This window comes from Artibeus jamaicensis, unplaced genomic scaffold, assembly GCF_021234435.1.
Source record: "Artibeus jamaicensis isolate MK-2021 breed Jamaican fruit bat unplaced genomic scaffold, CSHL_Jam_final contig_419, whole genome shotgun sequence".
In the NCBI taxonomy this organism is placed as follows: domain Eukaryota; kingdom Metazoa; phylum Chordata; class Mammalia; order Chiroptera; family Phyllostomidae; genus Artibeus; species Artibeus jamaicensis.
The window spans coordinates 3,027,627-3,047,593 of NW_026521824.1; the positions used below are offsets into that span (position 1 = coordinate 3,027,627).

The 19,967-nt window shown below is 53.4% G+C and overlaps 1 protein-coding gene across 1 annotated transcript in view; it reads left to right on the forward strand.

Moving 5' to 3' along the window:
• The first annotated feature begins 2,275 nt into the window (after positions 1-2,275).
• LRRC75A (leucine rich repeat containing 75A) overlaps positions 2,276-19,967 on the forward strand; it is a 45,781-nt gene continuing 28,089 nt past the window's right edge. Inside the window, exon 1 of the mRNA XM_037165975.2 lies at positions 2,276-2,659. Coding sequence (XP_037021870.1) covers positions 2,408-2,659 — 252 coding nt within the window. The 5' untranslated portion in view covers positions 2,276-2,407. The remainder of the gene's footprint in view (positions 2,660-19,967) is intronic.

Below are 19,967 nucleotides of genomic sequence, written 5' to 3' on the forward strand. Positions count from 1 at the left end.
AATAGCCACTAAATTTAGCAACTAGGTTTTACTGGCAAGAGTCCTCTCAGGGAAGCGGTGGGGCCAGAAGCCAAACTGGAGTGGGTAAGAAATGAATGGAGGGAAAGAAGGTGTGGCATAAAATGTAAGGAACTTCCCAAAAGCTTAGCTGAAAAGGAAAGAGAGGTGGGCCATCGGTGACTGGAGGGTATCAGACAAATGAAAGTTTTCTTTCTAAATAGATGGAAGATACTGAGGAGAACAAGCCAGAAAAGTGGTAAAAGTTGGGGAACAAAGATGAAATGAGGTCTCTTTAGAGGAGAAGGGTGACATTCAGATCCCAGGTGAAAAGCTGGCCTGAGCCCTCTGCCACAGAAATGGCATTTGTCCCAGCCCCATACCCTTGGGCAGGCCAACCTGCTAGCTCAGGCTAGCTCAGTCCACTGTCCCTAGACAGGGGCCTGGTGAGCAGCTCTCCCTGGCCAGGCACGTTTGGAAGGTGACACTCCAAGCCCTGTGAGGCCAGCTGGCAGGGAGACCGAGTGCCCTCTGCCAGCAGGGATGGATGATCACTGGGAAGTGGGCATCCGGAGGACAGAGAACCTGCTGAGGGAGACAGCAGCTTCCTGGTACTCAGCACCGACAGAGAAAAGCCCTGTGGGAAAACCCAGTGACTGGTCCCAGAGGAGTAAAAGGAACTCTCCTTGGTGGAACACCTGTGTTCTGCTTGGAGTTTCTGCATCCCATTACTCTTCTGATTCCTGACAGTGTTCTTATCCCAACATGACAGAGGAAGTCACTAGGACTGGCCTGGTGCTTAGCAGTCACCACATGGTGGGTCCCAGCTCTCTTTGATTTGGGATCTGGCTCTCCTGCCCCTACAGCCCACACTGTCCTTTCCTCCCAAAACAGCACCTAGGGCCTGGGTCAGAGTCAAACACACACAAGTGCTGCCCCTGCAGCCCTCTGGCTGAGCCCAGGACAGCCACCTCAGCCTGCTAGGGTGGTCTGTGGCCTGTGACACAGGGCAGGTCCTCCAGGTGCTTACTTAGCCTTCTCTCTTTGGAGACCCTGCTTGGCTTTCCAGAGGGATCTGGTCTCTTATGGGCTGGGCCTGGCAGAGGTGGCCAGGGAGGGAGTGTGCAGCTGGGCTTACCTATGGACATGTCTCTGCTTTCCTGTGTGTGGAAGGAGGGCGGGGGCGTTACCCCCAGGAACCCTCTCCAGAGGTGTGAGAATGCAAACAGAAGACAGAGGCTCTTTATACCTTGAGGATCTAGACCAGAGATTTTCAACAGGTGCGCCATAATTTTTAAAACATGCAATATCTGACTATTTAGTCAGAGTCATGGACCTCCTTTCCCTTAGATTGTCAAATTTAAAAAAAAACGACAACAGCCAACACAACGATAGCTGTCCGGTGTGAGTTCATCAACATTATACCTATTTTTTTGGTCAGGTCAGCAAAAAATATAATTTTGGTGTGCCACAGAATTTTACTAATTAATTTGTGGTGTGCCATGAGTTGAAAAAGGTTGAAAATCTCTGGTCTAGACTCTTTGAGAGACTTATAGAAGCAAAAGATGGACTTTCTGCATAGAAAGGCACACACACAAAACACAACCTTGCACAGTTTCTGGGTCCACTCGCCAACCACCACCACCGGCAGCCAAGTGTCAAAGGAGCGTGTATCAAAATCAGTCGAAGGGCTGGCTAAAACCGCAGGTGCCCAGATGCCATCGCAGAGATTCTCACGTAGTGGATCTGGGGCAACGCCCAGAAGTCTACGTTTTCAACCAGCGCTTCAGAGGACTTGGGCACTGATCCTCAGCAGAGCTCACTTTGAGAAACCTGACTCTGGTGAGGAGAGATGGCCTCGAGCTTTAAACTTTCCGGGATGCACGAACTGTCTCCTTTCCTGTCCCACGGGCCTCGCCCTCACGCGAGGTAGTGGAAGCGTCTGGGAAACCTAGTGGAGACAAGCGATGGCTCCTAGGGCCTGCCCGCCCCGGTAGCCACAGCGCCACTGCTCCCCGTGAGGCACAGTGGCACGGTGACCCATAGGGGGCGCGGTGCTGGAGCCGAGGCCAGAAGGAGTCTCGCCTGCCCCCAGCCATGAGCGCAGGGGCAGGAAGCCGAAGGGAAGGGAGGGAAGAGGAGCTGAGGGAAGGGGCTGGGAGGGAAGGAGGAGAGGCGCGCTGCGGCGCAGAGCCCAGGCGCAGGGGCGGGAGCTAAAGCCTGAGCCAAGCCAGAGATGGGGCGGGGCTGGCGGCGGGAGCATAGTGGAGCGCGCTTGGGGAGCGCGGAGGGCGGAGCGAGGGGAGCGCGGGCCACCAACGCCACCGCCCCCGCCCTACGCCGCCCGCGCGCAACAGTTCCCCCAAAGTTGCAGCCCGGGAGGCGGGCCGCCAGTCGGGGACGCTGCGGTATGGGCACCCGGCAGACCAAGGGCAGCCTGGCGGAGAAAGGCAGCCCGGGCGCGGCGCCCGGTCCCCGCCGGGAACGGCCCGACTTCTGGGCGTCGCTGCTGCTGCGCGCCGGGGACAAGGCGGGGCGCGCGGGCGTCGGCGCGGGACTACCCCCCTACCACAGACGCGTTAGCATGGTCCAGGAGCTGCTGCGGATGGTGCGCCAGGGCCGGCGGGAGGAGGCAGGGACGCTGCTGCAGCACCTACGCCAGGTGAGCGCGGCGAGGGGGCGCGTCGGCCGCGAGAGCGCCCCGCCCCTTCCCGGGGAGGCTGGGGAACGCCGAGGGGCGCCGCCCAGGGACCCCTGTCTCGGGGATGGAACGGGGTCTGGTAGCAGGTGCCACGGTGCTCCTGCGGAATTTGAGGCCTCGGGACTGGGCTGAGGAAGAATGGCCTGGCAAGGCTGGGCTGGCTGCTGGAAACCTGTTGAAATAATGTTCCCGCTTCTCTCTTCCGCAGGCAGAGGAGGCTGGTCCCAGGAATGTTTGGGTAGAGGGGACGTGGGGAGGGTTGCCTGGCCTGGGCCAAGGTGCCTTTCCTCCTCTCTACCCACTGGCAGTCACCCTCTGCCAAGGGTCCTCAAGGAATTCATAGTTGTCAGCTTCCCCAGGGAATCTAAGGGCACGGCCCTGGAGCTGCTGAGATGCCAGTCCCTGCGTCGTTGTCCGCCTGGAGGCATTCTAGATTGCGCTTAAGGTGGGAGACAGTGTTTTATCTCCCCTGAATAACTTTGATAGGTGCTCAGCCATGGGCCCCTACTGAATGAACACTGGAGGAGAGAGGGGACTTGAATTGGTTTCCTGTGGGACTATCTGGCTGCACAAACTTCAGGAACCTGCCAGCGCCCTGCCCTCTGCCTGTTCCTGTCCCTCTGGTTAGCGACTGCCTGAAGACCTGGCCCTCCCCTCTGCTTCAGGGCTGCCCTGGGGCCCCGCGCTGTCAGCCACCTCTCATGGGCTTGTTTCCCTTCCTTCATTTCGTTTGAGGGAAGGGTGGTCTGGTCCATGGATTTTGTTGAGTGGGAGAGAGGCAGGAGGGTGTACCCCCTGCATCACCAAATAGATTGTCGTCACACAGCTTTGGGGGTGTCAAGTCCAGGGCCCATAGTCTTGCTAGACTAACCCCATCAGTTTGGTATTTATGTGGATGGGAGAGGGGATCACAGCTGGCATTTCTCAAGTTTAACCATCACTGATTGAAGAGGATGTAGATGCACCCTCCTGGGAGGAGTTTCCAAAACCTACTCAGATCCATGTCCCTCCTGATTCTGGGGCATTCACCCCCCTCATATCTAGTTTGCTGGAACCCTGGAGTGTGTGGTCCCAAGATGCACACTGCACCGGGAAGGGGAAGCAGAGACCTGGGGTGGGGGTGGGAGGGGGTCAGCTCTTGCCTCAAGCTATTCCAAACAGAATGCAGCCTGAGCTACCACTAGATTCCCAGGTGCCTTCTCTGAATTGAATCATCAAAGAAAGATGGCATTATGCACCATAGAACTTTAGCTATGTGTATTTCTTTTTGTCTTTCAAAAATTGGAGACCAGTGCATGAAAAATTGGAGACCAGTGCATGGCCTCTGTGGAAACTCTTGCTTTTAAACAGAATAATTGATTTTCCAGACCATCATATTTCATTTGCACACCAGACAGTAAGAAGGTTCTGTTTCACGTGCTGTTTCCCCAGCACTGGGGTGGGTGCTTCTGGAGAAACAGAAGGGGGAGGGGCATTACATGTGGGGACAAGACAAGCCCTTCTTGGAGGGGAAAAGAACAAAGTGAAGTCAGAATTCTCTAGGGCTGGTCACAGGAGACCAATGCTGTGGGTGCCTCCGGCTCATCTGGGCTGAGTGTGGTTCCACATGCTGAAGCTGACCTTATCCCTGGTTTGTGGAGAATAGATAAGTTCCTGTGGCCCCACGGGGTCCTTGAGACAGGGAGCGTTTCCTGAGAAATACTGGTCTTGTTTGTGTCCTGATGTCCTTCTTAGTGGCAGGACTGGGGGGGGCAGGATGGGCGTAATCAGACTTTCCCCTTTTTTGTGTAAACAGAGGAATAACTTGCCCCTCCCCTGCAAGTTGGCTTCTCTGTCCCCCAGCTGTGGGCAGGGTCTGTAGGCCTCTCCAGAGCCAGCCATGGGCATGCCTGCAGCCCTGCAGCCTGGCGTCTGTGTATCCATGAGAGACAGGCAGCTTTGTAGGACCCTGAGGGTGTTCAGGGGCTTGGGTCTGTGCTGTGCACTGAAGTGGTCCTTTCTCCCAAACTGTGGTTTTCCATCTAGTTTCCTTCTCTAGCCTGAAGGTGGTGATGTTCCGAAGGGGGATGAGCAGTCACTGGGAGGAAAACACCCAGGGCCTCCCTGGGGGTGGGGCCAGGGAGAGTCTTCCATAACACAGTAGGCAAAGACGGGTGTATGCAGAGCTCAGGGTGGTCAGTCCTACTGTGGTGTTGTCTGGAACTTACAGGGTGGGTACTGGGGACCTTGCAGGACTAATGACAGCCAGGACAGCAACAGCCTCCCACATTTACAGGGCACTTGCTCCTATGTTTGACAGTGTCCCTTTGGCTGCAGGGTTTGTGTGTGCCCGGAGCCCCAAGGTTGGAGGTTGACTGAGACCTTTAATCCCTGCAATCTTAACCTCAAGTCCTTGAGTTTTTTGAGGTCTCGAAAGACACTCTTCCCAGACAAATATACCAGCATACCCGTGCTTGCAAGAATTTCAGAAGGTCCACAAACCCCAAGTTTAGCATATGCTGCAGTCTGGTACCACACCACCACCCACTATGGAAGCAGAGACTGAGGACCCTGTGTGGCAATTTGTGGTGACTGCTGCTGCTGCTGCTTCTGAATGCCCCTCATTCAAATCTAAGACCAGGGGGTCCCTGATTAGAGACTCTCCAGCTGTCTGTGCTTGTCACATGCTTAATGTTAGCAGTCCCGTGGCCAGTGATGCAGGCAGTATGCCCGGAAGCTGCCTTGAAGGAGCAGAGCATGACCCCATCCCTTTAGGAACAATATAATCATGAGAAGCGCATGGGTCAAGGGTCAGCCTAGAGGCTTGCCTTCTGATCCTCAGTCTACTTTGACCTTGGACCCAGCAGATAATCTGAGTTGTGTTTCTTCATTCCCCAAAGGGCATCTGGGATACTGAACAGAGCAAATGCTACAGAGTGTATGAAACTGCGTTGGCTCTGCAAATTAAGACACATTTTTATAGCAAAGATGATAAGAAACAGAAGAATCAACCCTTCTTTGAGTTTGGCCAGGCTACAACCAAGGTCTTGGTATCCTTCCTCAGACTGAGCTCACAGAGCTTTAGGATTCTGTCTGCCTGGCTGGGGCTCAGCCTGGATGCAAAGCTCACTGTGGGTTTGGAGCTGTCCGGAGTGGGTGCTCATGGGGATAAGAGAAGCCAGCTGAGCATGGAAGAGGCCACACCTTTCCCCTTCCCCAGCCCGAATGCTACAGGCCTCAGGCTTTCCCAGGTGTCCCTCCCTGAGCCTTGGGATCAGGCTAGCCATCTCTGAGGAGCCCTGGGGAAGAGGTAACCTTTAGTCCTGAAAAGGAGTGAGAGCTAGCCCAACAGTTTTTCTGAGTCCCCAAATTTCCAGACTGGGACATCAGCCAGTTTCATGCAGCACCAGAGTAAGGGGTCAGTTTCCCCAGGATGCACCGAGCTGAAGTGGCTCACTTCCTCCTGTTCAGTAGTCTCCCTGCTTTCCTGTGAAGAGGGTACAATTAGGTTGGTTTACTACCACTCAGTATGGCACAGCCCTAGTGGGCAAGACTGCCCAGTGTTAGCCTGCCCACCCCCCGCTCCCAGTGGTGTGGCTTGGACATGGACTCCCGGTTCAGTCTGCTGCAGCCAGGGTGGCTGTACTGGCTTCACTCTGCATGTGGGATCAGGAGCCACATCAGCTAATGCAAACAAGAACCTCCCCCTGCCCCCAGGATCTAGGATATCTTGCTTCCCATAGGGGGCTGCGTAACAGACAAACACTTGGAAGCTCCCCGGGGACCTGGAGATGGGGCAGGTCTTTTCTACCCAGAGACAAAAAATGAGTGGAATGGCCCTTCAGGTCATCTTTTTTGCTCTGACACCTCACCTATGTATAACTCTTTAGGCAAACAGGCTGACAGGCCACCAGACAGCAAGCAGGGAGGCCCCCAGCCTTGGCCTTGATCTTGGTCTTCCTTCACCCAGAATGCATTTCCTTTTTTCTGCTGAACGCCCCTTACCTTTCCAAGGCCGCCTTCCTGGGCCATGTCGGCACCTAGCTCAGAGTCCAGTTGCCTTTTGGGTCCTTACCACACTGGGTGGCATTTCGTTATCCATAGACAGACTCCCCTGATGTCCCTTTTGTTTGTCAGGTTAAGTCCTAGGCTACCTGAGGGCAGAGACACCATGGTTGCCATTGTCTGTGGCATTGTATTGAACACCCACAGGCCTGTGAGAGTCTTTAGTCAGTCTGAGCCATGCAGATGTGCGTCTGCCGCCACAGTCAGAGTGGGCACTCAGAACGCATTTGGCCCCCAGGCCACAGCTGTGTGCTGGGCGGTGCCCTCACCAGGCGTGTCAGTGTGGCCCTGGGGCCTGGCATGTTTGCCCTCAGTGTGGTTGGATTTCTGGGAGCAAGGTCCAAGGGGCTTGGCTGTTCCCGGCAGCCCGTCAGGTGGTGATGTTCTTGGATAGAGAGATGGCACAGTGCCCAGCCTCCGTGGGCACCTCAGGGATCCCATCTGGCAGGTGTGGTCTTGGGCCTCTGCCAAGGTGCTCCTGTTCTGCTGCTTACGTGGAAGCATGTTCATTCCATGCACAGAGAGAAGCTTTTTTAAAATACACTGCTCTCTGACTGGGCTGGGCACAGGCATTTCCAGTGATAAAGACGCAGAAGGAAAACAGGGCCAGGACCTGCTTCACTGGTCTCTAAGGCCAGGGACACAGCAGGCTCTATGCGGCCAGGCACGACCACATGGCCTGGTGCTGGGCCATCTCTCCTGGCTTCAGGTCTGGTGGGTGCGGCTTTCTTTTGGAACAAATGCCCACCTCTTCAGGGATGACCAGAACCTGCTTTGCTCTTTCTTCAGAGCTCCTGAAATACACTGGGGTCTCTCCATGGACACCCCCACCATGCATGCTCCTTGGTGGAGAGCTGTACACCCTCCCCTTCACCTAATGCTGGGTCATTTCTCTGCACACTTTTCTGGGGCAGAGGCTGTAGATTCCATGCTGGGCACAGTGGGTTTTCAGGAAATTCTTACTGGATGGTTTTAAACTTCTCAAGAACTGCTGCCTCTGCCCCTCAGGAGCCAGGGGGCTCTGACTCAGACTGACACACTTCACACCCAGCCCCAGGCCGAGTTAGCCTTCCTGAGACCCACAGAGTGGGTGTCGCCACTCCTCCCCATGCTCAGTGTTCTGGCGGCTCCTCTCCGCACCCACACGCCGCCTGCCTGCAGAACCACCTGGCAGAAGGGTTATGCAGGTGATTCAGATCTTTCTCTGGCTTCCCCATCAGGATGCCCAAGGGTAGGTTCAATATTTGAGGAGATCTCCTCTCCAGAGTGGCGTTCTGGGGCAGCCACCTGCCCCTTCCAGAGCAGTGCTGTGGGTGACATATGAGAAAAACGACAAACACACGGCCTCTCTGCCCTCTCCCTTCTGTCTGGATCACACCCTCTCTCACTGGGAGAAGTGGGAATGTAGGAGGGGCCCCCTGTTTAAAACAGCAGACTCGTCGCTGCATCTGGGGCTCACTGTCACTGAAGAGTTGGCTGTTCTAGTGAGGATGGTGACCTCGGCCCCCCCCTCTCCCCGTCACAGTGCCTGCAGTCCTCCCCACCCCACCCACTAGCCCGAGCAGTGCCTTGTGCCTCTCCGGGAGCATTTCCCAGCTTTTTCTTTTTATTTTTTTAAACTTTCATTAGCTCAAACTCCTGGTTGCTGCAGCTGTGTGGAGCCCTGCCAATGGCTGCTGCTCAAAGGGATGTGGCATTTTGACATTTCCAACTTCATCTTCACCAGGATAGGTGCAGGAGCTGGCCAGTGTGGAAAGGGTCTGGGTGTGTTTGCCTGCAGAGGGGCTGTGCTGCCTGGGGTCTGAGGTTGGTGCCCACCTCGAGAGATGGCCCTACCCTGCCCCTTTTGGTCCTCCACATCCACACCTGTCATTCTGCCTGTCTCCCCACCATTTCCTGTGGCTTCTCTTCATGTCTGTGTATTTCTCTCTGTTTCTCTCTCTTCCCTTGGGTGAGAATCAACTTTTCATCTCTGGTTAGTTTGCCCATCCTTGGTCAGCTTCCCTCTACACTCCGCCCACCACTCCCCCTGCCCCAGCCTCCAAGGCAAAAAGACTGGAGGAGCAGTGGGCCCTTGAGAAGTGGAAGGAGTAGGAGGTGGTTGGGAAGGGACCCTTCCCATCCTGGTTATTTGGTGTTGGCCCAACGCCCCGGGGAAAGAGCAATCACTGGAGATGCCCTTCCCAGCTGCAGGCCGCCTTCCAGTCCACAGAGCATTTTCTTGTGTGTATTTTGCTCCTTAAATAATCTTGTGAGGTTGGCAGGGTATTTCTTAAAGTAAAAAGTGGCAGGTTTTTTGTAATATAAAAGCATTGCACAACTATAGGAAAATGAGAAAATACAGATGAGCAAGACTAAGGCTGTAGGAATTCAGTGAATGTATCCACAGTCTTGGGCCTGCTCTTCCAGGCCCTGTTCCAGACTCCAGGGAGGCAGCCAGCAACCAGACAGGAAGGGCATTGGTAGCCATTGTCCCTTACCGCATGGAGGGGACTGTGAGGCTCCAGTGGCCAGAGCCAGTGGCCAAGCTCCACGTGGCCCACAGTGAGGGCTTTGTGGCTGTGGCTGCCTTCACTGGGAACCAGCTCAGCTCTGAACTTGCCCAGCCCCTTCCCTTCTTTGGCCTCAGCTTCCCATCTAAAAATTGAAGGGGAGGGTGACCAGGATGACCACTAAGCTCCCTGCCACCACGCAGGTCCCATCAGCTGGCCGTGTTTTCAGAAGGAGGCATTGATTCCCGTGTTGGGTGAGTTGGTTATTTCTTCCAGGCTCTGAGCTGGATTCACATTTGTGCTCTGAGACACTACCTGGGCCCCAGCCAGTGCTTCACAGGGACACGGCCCCCAGGGGTTCTGTGGCCACCACCCACCACATACCCCACATACTGGTCATTGCAGATGCCAGCCTGTCCTTGCTGACAGCAGCCCTAGTGACTTGCCCCTTGTCTGACAGAGGAGTGTAGTCACATGACACAGGGGCAGAGGCCAGAGCAGAAGACCTGGGAGGCCTGCATGGTGCCGCAAGCCACAGTGCAAGAGCAAGGACCAGCACTGACAGAGGTCCGTGTCATCCCGGGAGCCGTGGGTCCTTCATGTGGGTATCTGGGGTGAATAGACCCGTCCGCAGCCCTGCTGCCTGCCTGCCTCGTGACCTTCCTCCACCTGCAGAGGCTGCCAGTTCTCCCTCCTCTTCCAGATACCCTGCCCTGAGGGCTCACTCAGTGTTCATGTCACCCCAGCTTCGAGCCTCTCCTGGCCACAGAGACCCAGACCTGCCAGTGCAGGCAGAGCTTCAGGTGCCTGGCTGCAGGAGCACTTGGTTCTCTCACTTGGCCGGCACTCCTGGGTGCCCGAGGGGTGGGTGGCACCAGGAAGAAGTGCAGAAAGCAGAGCCTATCCTGGTGCTCTTTCTAGAATGGATCAGAGCAGCAGCCGGTGCTGTGGATGGGAGTGAGTGTAGAGCCTGCCGTGGCCAGTCAGCTCCCGCTCTGCCATTGACGGATGCCAAGTGGCCAGGCTGGGCAGACAGCCAAGATAGTGGCAGTAGGGGACCGCGGTCTGGGGGCGGTGCAGGCACACAGCACATGCCGGCTGCTGTGTGTCCCCAAACAGGCACTGAGCCCGGGAGCCACAGGGAGTCGCCCCCCATCCCCACAGGGGCTTTGTCTACCTTCCCTGCATGGCCCCTCTCAGCTGCTGCGATGCTCAGACCTGTCTTTCTTCTCCCCATACCCTCAGCCCAGGGCTCCCCCATGCCCTGCAGGAAGCCCCAGCTCTCTCTGTGCCCCCAGCAGGCCCTCCTGCCCCTACCTCAGCCGCTGTCCCCGTGGAGCCTTCTCCTGTCACTACAGCCTATCTGAGGAGGCTTGCAGGGTACCCTCCTCACTCCCAGCACACCATGCACCTGGCACACAGGACTCAGGCCCCACAGAGTAGTAAGAGTGGTGCTGGGGGCAGACGGGGGCCAACACAGCCCACACCTATACCTGGCAGCCCCACTCTCACTGCACCCCTCTCCTGGCCTGGCCCCTCAGCCTCTACCTCTGCCTCACCTGAGACCCTGCAGGGGTGAGGGGGTACAGGGGGGACGGGACAGGCCTTGGGAAAGGCTGTGTTATAGACCAGGGGGATCGGGGTGGGGGGTGGAGGAAGGCAGAGCCTTCAAGTGCTGCCAGTAAGGGAGGGCTTTGTGGCCCCAGAGGAATCCTTATTGGAAACCAAACCTGTCTTCCTGATTCTCACTTCCGGTGGGGGTTAGATGGAACTGCCTGCCCCACTGCCCAGGGACCTGTTCCCCAAGTTCCCAGCAGGGCTGGAGCAGCCATTCCTCGTTCCTCTGCTGAGCACCAGGCTGCCTGGCCAAGCTCAGCCTGTCTGGTCAGTGGTGCCACTCATGAGCAGTGCCTGACCCTGGCCCCACCCACTCTCAGACACCTACTGAGATGGCCGCCTCGGGTTTGTCCTACTCTGGCACCTGCCAGGATGCAGTTGTTGAAGATTCGAGCCCTGTGTTCTGGGGGAAAGGCCTACAGCACACTCAGTGTGTCTGGGAGGTGCTGGCTGCGTCTGGTTTATAATCTCTTAGTTAAGGCACCTAATGGCCTTCCCATAGGGACGTCACTTCCCACCAGGTGTGGGAGCTCGCAGGAGAAAGCAAGAGCCACAGAGGGGTAAGCACGGGATGGGCCCTAGGCCCACCTGTACCAGGCGCTGCGCCAGCCACCCCACCTTTCAGTGGGCTACCTGACCATCTCGTACGTGGCAGTCTGACTGGCTCAGTCCTGGCAGTCTGGGTCCCAGCCACCAGAAGACGGGCGGCGCTGGGGCTTCATGCCCTCAGAGGTCCGAGGGACCTGGATCTGCCCATCCTGTTTCCTGGTGAAATGGGAGGGAAGGAAAGGGGCTCTTTGGTGAGAAGGCATGCTGCAGTCGGTGCTGAGATATTCTAAAGAGGGGGACCCAGGGGAGGTCAGGGGAGGCAGGCCTGAAACGGGGAGGGGGATGTGGATGGAATTAGGGAAACTGATTTAGAAAACTGGCAAAGGACTGCTCAGGAACCCGAAGGTGTAAGGGCAGCTGGTGGGGAGCGTGAGAGCGGGTGTGGAGCAAAGTGCTCCTGGTGGGCTCCACCTGCACAGCCTCTTGAAGGAAAAGGTCGGCCGAGGGAGACCCTCTGGGGCAGAATGCAGGGATGCTAGGATGGAAGGAGAGGCCTAGGACCCTGCCAGCAAGCCCTGGCCCTATGGCTTTGCTTGTTGTATCTCACCCACTTCCACCCCCACCCCACCCCCACCTCCCAGGGTTCCTGGAACCTGTGGACAAACTCAACGACCTTCCAGGAACAAGGCAGACGTCCCTGCCTTGCTGAAGGATACAGCTTTCAACCTCTTGTTCCTTAAGTCTCACTAGTTCCTTCTCTCTCTTTTTGTTTTTTTAAATTTATCTTTAGAAGGGAAGGGAAGGAGAGAAGGAAAGAAATATCAGTGTATGGTCGCTTCTGGTGCATCCCCTGCTGGGAACTGGCCTACATCCCAGACATGTGTCCTGACAGGGAATCAAACCACGATCTTTTTGTTCGCAGACCCATGCTCAATCCACTGAGCTACACCATCAGGGCTTCACTAGTTCCTTCTTGCTGCTGCTGGTGTGGCCCCTGTTTTTCCAACTGCAGGAGAATGAGGCCCTGAAGAACAAGGCTTGAAGATGGGGAGGATGACACCTGCCTGGGTTGTCCCGCTGTGGCTCCCTTCCTGGGCCAGCTCCTGCCTGCCCCGCTGCCTGGAGAATGGCATGAAGCTCCTTAGTGACAGACCATTGTGCTCACTGGTTCTGACTCAAAAGATCTTGGGGAAATTGGGCCCAGAGGCACATGCAAGGCCGCGCCCACAGTCAGGGATCCTGGGGACCTCCTGCCCCACCCCGCCTCCGCCCCTCCTCTCTCTCAGCTTCCGCCCAGAGTAGGGAGCAAGCTGGATCCCTTCTCCAGGGTGACTCATCTCTGCTCACCCAGAATCCTCGAGGCTTTGCCTGGGCCTGCCTCTGACCTAGAGATTTAAAGTGGCAGAGACCCTTTGTTGGGATGGTGAATTTTAGGTGTCAGCTTGGCTAGGCTGTGGTACCCAGTTTCTGTTCACACACAAGTCTGGGTGCCACTGCAAAGGCAGGTTATAGATGAAATTAACATTTAAACCATTGGACTTTGAGTAAAGCAGATGACCCTCCATAATTTGAGGGGTATCACCAATGAATCAACTGAAGGCCTTCAAAGAAGAGGCTGGAAGGAGTTCTGCCTCCAAATGCCTGCAGATCTGAGACTGCACTGTGAGCTCTTCCCCGTGATTTCACCTGCAGACCTCAGGCTCAGACTCCCTGTCCCAAATTCATGAGCCTATTCCTTACATCGGTATTTCTCTCTCTCTCTCTCCCCACCTATCCCTACACACACACACACACACACACACACACACACACACACACACACAATGGGTTCTGTTTCTCTGGAGAACCCTGACTAATAATATGCTTGTCCCCAAGGCTTGGTAGCTGGGGGAGATAGAGTTAGGAACTTCTAGGAGCTCTGGGCCCTCCTGTCCCTGCCACTTGCTCACTGCATGAGATGGCCCTCAAGTGCTCATTTTCTCACTCTGAAAAATGGCTTTTCTTCTTGGGCAGCAGGTTGCTGGGGAGCCGGAGGGCTCATTGAAGTCATTGCTCTGCCTCATTGTCATGACCCAAGAGTTCCTCTGACAGGGAAACCAAACCTCTCATCTGAAATGGACAGAGTTATCACAGAGAGGGACAAACAGGCTTAAGTGCATTCACTGGAAAGCGTAAACAACAGATTCCATTTTTTTCCCAAGCAGAACAATCAGGAGAGCTCTGGGATGGATTGTAAGTGCTGAGAATTCGTGGAATGTAGGAGCGGAGGGACCTCTGGGACTTCCTGCAGGAGAGTCCCAGCCCTGCGAGATGCTCTGACAGGGGGGCTCCGAGGTGGGGGGTGGGGGGCTTGAGAAGTAAGTTTGGGAAGTACTGCAAACACCACCACCTTTTCATTGAACCGTAAGATACAGTAGCTGAAAAGTCTGAGATGAAAAAGGAAATGGATATTGGTTGAATTCCTAGTGTTCCAAACCTCTGTGGTTGGAGATGCCCTTCTCCCACTTTCTGCTCACTCTTCAGGAACGACAAGCTTGTATATCCTCATGTGTAGGGGTGGCTGCAGCATGCAGGGGGCGCCTCTCCGGGACCACACAGTGACCTAAGCAGAGTCGGGGTGGAGTTGTGGTCCCAGGGGAGCAGACCAAACCCTCAGGTTGCTGAGCCTCCCGGCTGACTTTATTTTCTTTTTAAGAGAAAGCATCCTTTTGGTATTTGTTTGTTGCTGATGCCGTTTCTTGGATTTTAATTAAATCAAACTTGGCAACAGCCAGGCATCTGTTTCCAAAAGCCTGTTTCTTTCAGAGGATGTCATTTTTAAAGACTTCAAAGTTGAAACACAAACAACACACAACCATGAAGCCTTTCGCTGAGCAGAGCTGCCATGTCCTGGCAGGGAAGGCAGGTCTGGCACAAACACTTGTCAAAATAAAGGCAGGCCAGGCTGCCAGGATGCCTGGCTTCACAACGCTGTAGGGGCTCAGTAACCTTGGGGTCACCTCCTCCCTGGGGGTACAGCAAGCCTTAGATGTGACCACCAAACCCCAGTGCCCCTCACCGCAGGGGGCAGTGGGTGGCCAGTCACCTCCACCAGCCATTTCTTGACCTTCTGGACTCAGCACTCTCCAGCCGTGTGCCCTGGGCATCCCCATGGGTGCTGCCAGCTCTGTGGACCTAGGGACGGGGGGCGCTGAGCCAGCCTGCCCAGAGCACACAGCTGCCCAGGGCACACGGCTCGAAAAGCAGCATCAAAGGCTGCCGCCCAGGGCAGAGCAGTGCCCACCCCAGACACCTCAGGCCCTGCTCTGGTATTGCAGGGCAGGGCCAGGGTTCCTTTCTGACATCTGTAAGTTTGCTTTGCTGCCTGATGTTATCATGAGCTGCAGGCTACAAGCCCTTAAAGTCAGCAGCCCTCCTTGCCCTGGCGCAGCGTGTTCCCCACCCACAGAGTCGAAGCTGCCCCTGAGTCCCTGGGAGGTCTCCGGTGGTGTTCCGGGGGCCTATGTGTCTGTGTGCACACAGACGCCTTAGGGCTGCTTGGGTCTTCTGTTACTGTTCAGCATACCGACGTGGATTTTTTAAAATTTAAGTGTAATTGGTGTGTAGTAGAATTTTGAAGCCTAATGTTTCCCCAAGAATTTAAGTTTCACCTACAAATTTCATTATTCTGTTTTTAAATATAGTTGATTTCAATAATTACATTGAAGGGTGGGAATGTTTATAACTTTAACTAAATTTCTTTAAATATCTTAGTGATTTTTACAAATTTAATGTATGTTGTTTTCTTAAGCTTATAATAAATAGCCATCCTAAATTTCCAAGTTCCTAAAACAGTTCTTAAAATCTAACAAATTAAGTGTAGAAGTAGGGTGAATTATAAGTTCTCTCAGACATCTCAAAACTGTCACAAACTCAGCCAGATTCTCTTTCAACGTTCTGCTTAAAATCATAAGCTTGAAGTGGATGACTCAATTATCCGTTTTAAATTGGAATTGCAAGGCTAATCTGTGGGAACTCTGATATACCTAATTCTCTTAAATGTTACACATGTATGAAATACGACTTATACATTCCTAAATTTATCCGAGCTTGATTTACTTCAGTATGTCTCGGTTTCATTTAATTCACCCCTTTCTGAATTAAGGACATTTGGTAACCAAGGAAGCAGTTTTGCTCTTCAGAGCCACTGAGCCCAGGAAGATGCTTGTTTGGGCCTTTGAACTCCAAGTGTCACTGCCAGTGGGTGAACTCAGCCCACATCCTCTGGTACAAGTGACCTTTCCTCTCTCCAGTCTTCACTTGCCTCCACCCCCAGGTTTCTCCTCCTCCTGCACCCAGGTGGTTTCATCGCGGGATTAGGTTCGGTTTCTTTCTTGATTCTCTCCCTTCTTTCCCTGTTCTTCCTGTTCTCAGGGCCCTACCTCCTGCATCTGTTCAGGGGCATCCTCTTGCATGGCATACACCCCACACCCTTGGCTCTGGGCTATGCGCCCAAGGCCATGCCAGTGACGAGAATCACAGGGAACCCATGGAAGATGCCTTAAGTGGTTACTTTCCCTCTTCATACAGAAATCTCCTGCCAAAGCAGGGCTGCGCGCTGGTATCTCTCCACTGTTCACATACTTCCAATGATTGTGAGCTCACCACTTGTTTTAATGGTGATAAAATATATATAACATAAAATTTACCATTTTAACCACTTCTAGGAGTGCAGTTCAGTGACATTAAGTGTATTCATATTATTGTGCACCATCACCAACACCATCATCTCCAGAACTCTTTTCATCTTCCCAAACTGAAACTGTGCCTGTTAAACACTAATTCCCCCTTCCCCAGCCCAGCAGCCACCACTCTGCTTTCTGCCTCTATGAATTTGATTACTCTAGGTTCCTCATGGAAGTGGAGTCATACAGTCTTAGTCCTTTTGTGTCTGGCTTATTGCCCTTGGCATAATGTCCTCAAGGTTCATCCTTGTTGCATGTATCAGAATTCCCTTTACCATGTTTTTAACTGTTCTTTCTTGTATTGAGTTGGGAACCGTTGTCAGGCAGAGGGTCCTTAGAGGAAGCCTTTCTGAGTAGCCCAGACCTGCCTCTGGGAGCAAAGACCGAAGGAGAGTATGACGGGGCTACATGCACCCAGAGGATCAGGGCCGATGAGACAGCACGTACGTTTCTGACAAAAGCGGTTCTTGGTTTTCCACAGCCGTGCTCCTGGCTGAGGTCGGCACTGCGAGAGGGGAGGGGTCCTAGCTCACTTGCCCTGACCTTTTCTCCCTGGTGTGTTCTCTGAGGAAAATGCCTCCTCTATTTCCATTCGGTGTATTAGTTTCCTAGGGCGGTCATAACAAATGACCACCAAATCGGTGCTATAGAACAACAGAAATTTAATCTCTCACAGTTCTGAAGCCAGAATTCTGAAATCAAGGTGCCAGAAGGACCCTCTCTCCCCCCAGAGGCTGTAGGGGAGATTTCTTCCTTTGCCTTTTCAGCTCCTAGTGGTTATGGCTGCTGGATCCCTCCAATCTCTGGAGGGATTTCATATCACCTTCTTCTCTGTTGTCTTTGTGTGCCTCTTAGAAGGACACCTGGATTTGGGGCCCACCAGGACAATCCAGGGTGACCTCATTTTAAGATCCTTAACTTAATCACATCTACAAAGACCCTTTCCCAAATAAGGTAACACACACGGGTTCCTGGGACTCGGGTTCAGACGCGTCTTTTGGGGGCCGCTGCACAGTCTCCCACACCTGTTTCTGGCGTTCGGCGTGTGCACTGACTGCAGACGTCTCCTCTGTCGCTTGTGGCACTTTTAAGATTCTGCCCTCCTGCCCTGACCAGTTTGGCGTGGTTGGTTGGGCATCATCCCACAAAGCAAAATGTAGCTGGTTTGATTTTTCTGTCAGGGCACATGCCCGGGTTACAGGTTCCATTCCCGGTCAGAGTGCATGCGGGAGGCAACCAATCAATGTTTCTCTCTCTCCCTCCCTCTTTACCTCCCTTCCTCCAACTCTCAAAATAAATACATAAAATCTTTTTAAAAAAATAAATAAAGCCCTGGCTGGCGTAGCTCAGTGGATTGAGTGTGGGCTGTGAACCAAAGTGTCGCTGGTTCAACTCCCAGTCAGGGCACATGCCTGGGTTGCAGGCCAGGTCCCACTTGGGGGCACACAATAGGCAACCACACATTGATGTTTCTCCCCTTCCCTTCCTCTCTCTCTAAATATAAATAACAATAAAATCTTTAAATAAATAAATAAAAGACTCTGCTCTCCTTCCTAAGAGGTCATTGTCTTCATTCAGCCAGCAGCTGCTTAGAATCTGCACCAGGCCCCTTCATTCTGAGATGTCTGGTTTCTCTCCCTGGTCACTTCCTGGGGCTGCATCTCCCTGACAGCCCCTGACAGTTTTGTTCCCTCCCCTGGGAACCCTGCCATCCCCACCTACCCTCAAGGCAAGCCAAAATGTCATGGGTAAGTGGGCACGGAGTTGAGTCACTCAGCTAAGGCCAGTATTCTACAGACTGTGCCTTCCCTCAGGAGGAGCTTGCCTATGATGTTCTAGAACCACCAAGAGAAAAAGAAGCTTGTTCTGTCTCCTTCTTGCCCTCTGAACTAGTTAAGTTCCTTCTGGTGGGCTGTGTTTCACTACAACCTCATAAGCAGCTTTGTGCATTCTGACTCTGGTGGTTTCAATATTGAAGCTATCCACCTTTGCTGATTAATATTCAGAGTTTGCTGCCTCCCTCCTTGCCTTGCTGTGTTGCAGAAACTGTGTAGTTCTGCCTGAAGGACAGAAACAAATACAAGCTAATTTCCTGAAGGGCCTTACTTCTGGGAATGGGTTTAAAACCTTGAGTTTAAAAGGAAGGGGAGTTGTTGAGGTTTAAAATAGTATGGCAGCCTCCTGTGTGCCTTCCCCAAAAGTACCAAAGACACACCAAAAGAAGATGAAAAATGCTGAAAACAAACACAAGCAGACGGTCTGGGAGGCACCTCTACCAACTCTAAGACAGTCGGAACGGGTTCTGGGTTCCCGCCAGGAATCCGAGACCTCCCAAGAGTAGGGAGTGTTGCCAGGGGAAATGGAGTCTTGCTGGTAGAAACAGGATCTTTTCACAGAGTCGCAAAAAAGGCAGTTCCAGGGATTCCCACATGGGAGGTTGAGGTAAGATTTGTTGGACTAGAAATAAAAGACTGCACCCAGGTACCCAGGGTCTCACCTCTGTCCATCTCACTGTGGAAGAACTCCAGTCTTGTCTTCACGGAGCCCAGAGAAGGGCCAGGGTCCAGAAATTCTGTGCCATTGGTTCAGTCCGGTGCCATTGGGACAGTCTCTGTCCCCATCCAGCTAGGTTAGCCTGTGTTCCTGCTCGTGCTCAAGCCAGGCTTGCACTTGGAATACACATGGAGCCTGTGCGGTTGCGAGGCTCACACTTGGGGCCTGTGCAGCTGCTAGATCCACATAGTTGCTACAGAGAGAGAGCATGTTAATGAACAGGTGAATGAACGTGTGTTACTGGGCCAAGCCTTCATTAAACTCTGATTGTATTATCTCAGGCTTGGGAAGGACCAGGTGCTCTTTCAAACCAACCAGTCAATGTCCAAGTTCTTCATGGGCTTGTGCTGGGCTCTCCCCTAACCAATCCAGCCTTTCCCCTAGATTAGAAACCTTTTTTCTGATCACCATCTTGGTTCCTACTGCAAATGCCTCAAAGTAGAAGGACCCACCCCTGTGCTGTCTTGGCTTCTGCAGCGCATGTGTCCAGCTGAGGAATTTCTCTTGCTGGTTTTATTTCTTCATTGGTAATTCCAGCTAATGACTGATAAGCTCCTTCCTGCCTGCTTTGGAAGTTAGGTCCTGAGGGCAGAGGGTACAGCAACCCCCTAGGGAGCCGATAAATGCTGCAGCTCCTTAGTGAGGCAGCTTATTGTCCAACTCAGCTCCCTCATTTATTATGCTTAATGTCTGATTCCCTTTGCTCTCTTCCTTTTGTTATAATTAACTAGCATTTCCCGCACAAAGATCCCTGGGACTGGTAATCTTACAAGGGTAAATGTTTGAAGTTCTCATCTTCTGTAGCTTCTTCCTGCTGTCAAGGGCTGTAGTCCTGCCTGTCCCCAGGTCCAGAGATTCTTGCTTTCTGCCAAAGGAAGAAGGGAGCAAAAGGGAAGGGGAGCCTTCATGTGAGGGAAAGGGGTCTTGTAAAGTTTGGGTCAACCTGCTGTCCTTGGGAGATGACAGACATGTTGGCACTGCTGCACAAGTAGGTGTTCTTGTTATTTTTTTCTAGAGGTGACAGTTTGGCACCTCTGGGTGCCAAGGTTGAAAAGGTTGGTCCTAAAATGAGAATTACAGCAACTAAAGGTCTGCTGAGAGGCAAGAACCAGGTGATAAAGGTTGAGACTAACTTTGGTGTCTCAAGTTAAGTTTGAGAAGGGGCTTCCTTGGACAAAGGTGTGTCACACCTGTCTGAAGCCCCCTTGTTTATCATACCTAATTCAAATTAGGCTAAGGGGGACATTCCAAGATTTTCCCCTAAAGCAAGCCTTTTCTGTTTGAAACACT